This window comes from Caenorhabditis briggsae, assembly GCF_000004555.2.
Source record: "Caenorhabditis briggsae complete genome, chrI, whole genome shotgun sequence".
Lineage (NCBI taxonomy): Eukaryota > Metazoa > Nematoda > Chromadorea > Rhabditida > Rhabditidae > Caenorhabditis > Caenorhabditis briggsae.
In genome coordinates, this window is record NC_013489.2 from 14,984,365 (window position 1) to 14,990,265 (window position 5,901).

At 37.7% G+C, this 5,901-nt stretch overlaps 3 protein-coding genes across 3 annotated transcripts in view; 2 read left to right on the forward strand and 1 right to left on the reverse strand.

Moving 5' to 3' along the window:
- Positions 1 to 1,217, forward strand: part of Cbr-mtx-1 — a gene marked incomplete at both ends in the record, with an annotated part of 2,369 nt that extends 1,152 nt beyond the window's left edge. The window contains one exon of the mRNA XM_002640655.1: positions 936 to 1,217. Within this exon, the coding sequence (XP_002640701.1) occupies positions 936 to 1,217 (282 nt within the window). The remainder of the gene's footprint in view (positions 1 to 935) is intronic.
- Positions 1,218 to 2,579: 1,362 nt separating this feature from the next.
- CBG19768 lies at positions 2,580 to 5,297 on the forward strand (the record flags this gene model as incomplete). Its single annotated transcript, XM_045241591.1, has 3 exons — positions 2,580 to 3,000; positions 4,092 to 4,222; positions 5,169 to 5,297. 3 exons carry the CDS (start codon positions 2,580 to 2,582, stop codon positions 5,295 to 5,297), a joined length of 681 nt encoding a protein of 226 aa, XP_045096864.1.
- Positions 5,298 to 5,440: 143 nt separating this feature from the next.
- Positions 5,441 to 5,901, reverse strand: part of CBG19769 — a gene marked incomplete at both ends in the record, with an annotated part of 7,290 nt that continues 6,829 nt past the window's right edge. Inside the window, one exon of the mRNA XM_002640657.1 lies at positions 5,441 to 5,596. Within this exon, the coding sequence (XP_002640703.1) occupies positions 5,441 to 5,596 (156 nt within the window). The remainder of the gene's footprint in view (positions 5,597 to 5,901) is intronic.

The window sequence follows — 5,901 nt, forward strand, 5'->3', positions numbered from 1 at the left end:
AGGCCAGCTGCAGTGAATTTTGCGCGGATTTTCAAATTGCAAAGGGGATATAGTTGGATTTCTGGAACTTTAGATAGTTTTTCGCAAGAAAACTTACTCTCTAACCTTTTTTTTCTCAGACAAGCATAATAAATCAAATTGAAAATTTTGCCTAAAATTATATCACTATTTTCACAGTTTCCTTGGCGGCGGAGCCGCAAAAATATGATTAAAACTGTCCAAGAATTTTTTTGGGGGGTTAAAATGAACTACAATGACGCCGAAGCGCCCCCCCCCCCCAAAACTTAGAAAAACCGATGAAAATCGCGAAAAAACAAGGTTTCCAAAAAATTGTGTGCATGGCCTAGTGGGTTTTTGGAAAGTTACGAATCTCAACACCAGGGTTCGATTCTACTCAACGCCAAACGCTTTTTGCTCTTGTACTGAGCATGTTCTAGGGGTTCAAGACGCTTATAAATGTCATTTTCAGATTTTTCTGGATTTCTGAAATTCCAAAAAACAATAAAAGTTGGAATTTCGCGCGATTTTCATTGTTTTTCGAAATTTCAGAATTTCAGAAAAATCTGAAGCTTCGAGAACCACTAAAACATGCTAAGCACAAAAGCAAAAAGCGTTTGACGTCTAGTGGAATCGAACCCTGGTGTTGAGATTCCTAGTGTCCAAAAATCCACTAGGCCATCCGCGCAATTTTTCTAAAACCTCGTTTTTTCGCGATTTTCATCGTTTTTTCCTAGGTTTTGGGTCGTTTCGGCGTCATTTTAGTTCGATTTAACCCCAAAAAATTGATTTTTGGACCATTTTTAGCCTAGTTTTGCCCTTTTCGATGCGGTTTTTTGCATTTTAGGAATTTTTTTTGAATTTGTCACTATATTAATGTGAATCTACATACATATTAATACAAAAATAACCTTTAAAACCCCAAAATTGCTTTTTAGGTGCGCTTTGTGGAGACCGTCTCCTCAATCTACCTGCCACTCAGTGAGGATGAGCTAAAGCGCCAGCAATCGAATCGGAAAATGTGGCAATCTCGAATTTCCAAGGCTAAAGCTGATAAAGAAGCAGCGAAGACTACCGAGGAGGCAGCTGAGGCGATTCCAGATGAGCCACCGATGCGAGACGCCATTCTGTTCACGATTGGAGCGTTGGTGTTGTCTGTGGCATTCGCTATTCACACAGGATTGATTCAAGTCTCGGTGGAGGAGGAAATCGCTGAATAATTCTAATTTTTTTTTGTTTTTTCTGTAATTTTTTGAAAAAATTCACATTTGTTTTCTCTTTTTCCTCTGCTTGCCCCTCACTGCCTCTAGTCCCCGATCCTGCATTTTTTGCTAATTTTTTAGGGTTCAAAGTAGAATAGACTTCTTCTTCTTTCGACAACAAACGACACATGAAACGCTTTACTTTGTTTCTCCTAATCCTTTTGATATCGAAAAAGTGTAGTTTCGCAATTTTTACCTATTTTTACAGCTCTTTTTCCTCGAAAATCGTCATTTTTAAGCTTAAAAATGGTTATTTTCCATGATTTGTTCAAATTTGCAGTCAAAAACCAAAAAATGCTAAAAAATCGAAAATTTTAGCCAGAAAATGATGTTAAAAATTCCAATTTTGCTTTTTTTTCTGCTCAAAATTCCCAGATTTTAAAGAAAAAACCGGTCGATTTTAAGCCTTAGATTTTCAATCACTTTTTTATCTGAAAATGGTTTAAACTCAACCGATCTTTACCTTAAAATCTGGAAATTTTGAGCAGAAAAATTGGCTGAAAATTTTTGCATTTGAACCCAAAATTTCGAATTTTGAGCAATTATTTTTGGGTGTTCTTATATCGAACATGGTTTTTTTTCATGATTTTTCTTGGAATTTTCAGCAAAAAAAAGCTCAAAATTACCAGATTTTTGAGTAAAAATCGGTCGAATTTCAGCAATTTTCCTATAAAAAATTAGATTTTTATAATTTTTGTCTGAAAATTCCTTAAAGGAGGCGAGACAGCAAAAATTTCGGTGGACAGTTCGGGGGACGAAATCGCGCCGCGCTTATGTAGACCATCGGTCGTCAGGCGTCTTCGCGCCCCCGTAGCTCAGCCGGTAGCGGCGCTGTACCCCTGAGCTACCTGTCATGAGTTCAACCCCTCATGGGGGTTCTCTATGCAAAATATCAGGAAAACTTTTTTTTGGTGTCTGGCCTCCTTTAAATTCAACCGAATTTCACATTAAAATCTTGAAGCTTTGAGCTTTTTTGGCTGAAAATTTGAAAAAAAAAATCTTTTTTGATAAAAGAACACCCAAAAAATTGCTCACAATTTGAAAATTTGGGTTCAAAATTCAAAATTTCCTGATTTTCAAGAAAAAATCGGTTGAATTTGAGCCATTTTCAGATAAAAAGTGATTAAAAATCTAATTTTCTATCTGAAAATGGCTTTAACTCGACCGATTTGCTCTCAAAAATTGGAATTTTTCACATCATTTTTTGTCTGAAAATCGTTTTTTTTTAAAATTTTATTTCAAATTTCTGAATTTTCGACATTTTTACTCTTGTTTTATAGCCTTTCTCTCGAATTTTCAGCTATTTTAATTTCAGAAAATATGAACGCGGAGCGTTGCGAATTCCTGGCCGGCAACTCGCTGATCGAAGTGATCCCATCGATTTCAGACAGTACGATTTTCTTGATTTCCGGCGATATTGGACCATTTGAGGCCGGTGTTCCATGCAAGCTGCCGATTTGGATAGCGATTCTGATGAAACGAAAGCATAATTGCAAACTCGTGGCACCGAAATGGATGGAAGTGGACGAATTGAAGAAGATCCTGACGTCAGAGACAGAGAATCAGGGATTGGCTTCTCTGCCAGATCATTTCTTTGAAATCACCCATATGTTGGTACGAGACGCCACTGATGATATATTCGAAGTGGAGGCGGTGAAGTCGCTTGTACAGGACATTTATGATCGGCGGGATGCGAAATTGAGGACCTCGGCGATGGCTTTTTTGTCGCAGGTTCGATTTTGTGGCAAAAAAATTGACATCAAAATGTCTGAAAATTTTTTGGCATCAAAATGTCTGAAAATCCGTCAATTTTGAGCCAAAAACCATAAAAAACGGTTGAAAATGAGCCGAGATAGCGCGATTTGAAGTTTTACTGAGACTTAGGCGATTTTGTAGTTTGTAGTCTCTGAACCAACAGCTGCGAATTTAACACAATTCTAGCCAAGAACGATTCGAAATGGTTGAAAACTAGCCGAGTTACAGCGATTTCAAATTTTACTGACGCTTAGAAAGTTTTGTAGTTTGTAGCCTCTTAGCCTCAGTAAAATTCGCGTGCTCACTTTACTGAGGCTTAGGAAGTTTTGTAGTTTGTAGTTACTAAGCCTTAGTAAACAGGCTGACGACACATGCAGTTTTACTGACAAGGGAAGTGTTTTCAGAGGCGTTGAGAATTTGCTCAAAATTTCAGTACTGATAGTTTGAGATATCCGCAACACGATGACGAAAAAATCTAGGTCATAACCCCACCAGGAAGCTGAGAAACTTCGTCTGAAAATTCTGCCCGATTTGGGCGCGCACTTTCCCCCCTCTCCTATACGCCCTCCGCGCCAGAGGAAAATGTCGGTTGTGTGGTGTAGCGGTAACAGGGTAACTCATTAGGTGAGACTCCACTGGTTCGAACCCCACTGTGGTTAACATTTTTTTTGGTTTTTTTCATGTTTTTCTAACAATCAGAAGTTATCAGTAGAGCATTTCAACTCGCAGAAAGTTCTGGAAGCAGCAGAAAATTGCTATAAAAGGCGATTTTTTTTCATTTGTTCCTGTTTTTTATTTTTTTTTCTTCGTATTTATAGCTATTATTCGTCTTGCTGATGTCGAAGTTTCGTCGCATTTTGACATACATTCTGGATCTGGGAGTCAATCCTAAGCGTCAGCCATTGGATGAAGAGGATCTCAAGCTCGCGGCTTATTTGATTGACCTCGATGAATCGATCGATAAGGGAGACTTTGATATTGAAATGGAACAGCACCTTTCAAATTTTGAAGACGATCTACAGGATTTGAGTAAGTTTCAGTTCAGTGAATCATTACATATACATATGTTACGGTTAGGTTGGACTCCAGAGGACGATGAATGCCACAAAATCCAAATGTATCCCGATGTTGTTCATCTTCCTGGAAAACCAAATATTTCCACGAGGTGTCGCTGGAGATTGTACAATGCATGGTTGCTCCAGCACATCGTTTGTGAAGTGTCTCTATTGTGAAAAATTATTCTGTTTCGAACATTTTGTCATTGACCATCACAACTGTTGATTGATTTTGATTTATTTAATAAAATTTTGATAAATTCAGTACCTCTATATCTTCGAAATATTGAAAAAAAAGTATGAAAAAAAACCAAAAAAAATGTTAACCACAGTGGGGTTCGAACCAGTGAAGTCTCACCTAATGAGTTACCCTGTTACCGCTACACCACACAACCGACATTTTCCTCTGGCGCGGAGGGCGTATAGGAGAGGGGGGAAAGTGCGCGCCCAAATCGGGCAGAATTTTCAGACGAAGTTTCTCAGCTTCCTGGTGGGGTTATGACCTAGATTTTTTCGTCATCGTGTTGCGGATATCTCAAACTATCAGTACTGAAATTTTGAGCAAATTCTCAACGCCTCTCTGAAAACACTTCCCTTGTGAGGCTTAGAAGAGTTTGTAGTTCGTAAATCGCTATGAGTTTTACTGACGCTTACACTACAAACTACAATTTTTGATAAGCCTCAGTAAATGATAGATTTTTCGCCTTTTTTTTGTTTTTTCGCTCATTCTCGACCGTTTTCAATGTTTTTTTGCTTAAAATTAAGGGAATTTCGAATAGAAATAGATTACTGTAGTTAGCAATATCGATAAAAATTTGAGATTTTTAGGCGAATATTTCGCAAAATTTTTAGACCTTTTTAGGTTTTTCAGCTATTTTTGGCGATTCTTCTTCGATTTTTCCGATTTTTTTTAAATCTGAAATTCGATGGGATGATGTCCTTGCCGAAAGATTACTGTAGATTACTGTAGAAAACCTACATTCTTTAATTTTTTGTTTATTAAAGCGATTTTTCGAAAATGTAGCCAATTTTTTCATAGTTTCTACAAATTTTGATGGAATCCCCCAGAAATTTGATTCACAAATCTCGAAATTTCCAGAATTCCACGTGCCACGCACAACTAGACTGCGTCCAACTTCTGGAGACATCATCGGCCCGTGCGACACTGGAGGCTTGTAAGCAGATGGGAATCGTCATTCGCAACAAACACGAGTCCACACCGCTATAATTTTGCATATCTATCTCACTTATTTTCCATGATCTCTCTGATGATTTTTATGAAACAATTAACAGTTTTTAACTTCTAGAGAAGCTTAAAATTTTAGATTTTTTAAAGGAAAAAATTAATTTAGGTATACAAATATAGACAGATCAACGAGAATGCGGATGAATTCTGACTCGAATGTGGGCAGGAGAGAAGCAGGAGGGCGAGGAGAAGACCGGGACAAACTTTCCAGAACTCCAGATTCCAATAACGACGTCGATCTCCGCAGCTTCGGACCATGGAGATGAGCAAGTGATTTTGAGCTGAAAAATTCCCACTTTTGAATTTTCATTGCTTTATTTTAAACAAAAATGTATGCAGATTCCCATAAAAATAATGAAAAAGTTCAAAAAAATCCTAAAATGCGAAGTGGGATCCCGTAATTAGCCTAAAATAGGCAAAAATGCTCCAAAAATCGATTTTTGGGGTTAAAATGAACAAAGATGACGCGGAAACGACCCAAGAAAAAACTATGAAAATCGCGAAAAAGCGAGGTTTTAAAAAATTGCGTGCATGGCCTAATGGGATTTTGGACAAACGCAAATTTACGAAACCTCAACACTAGGGT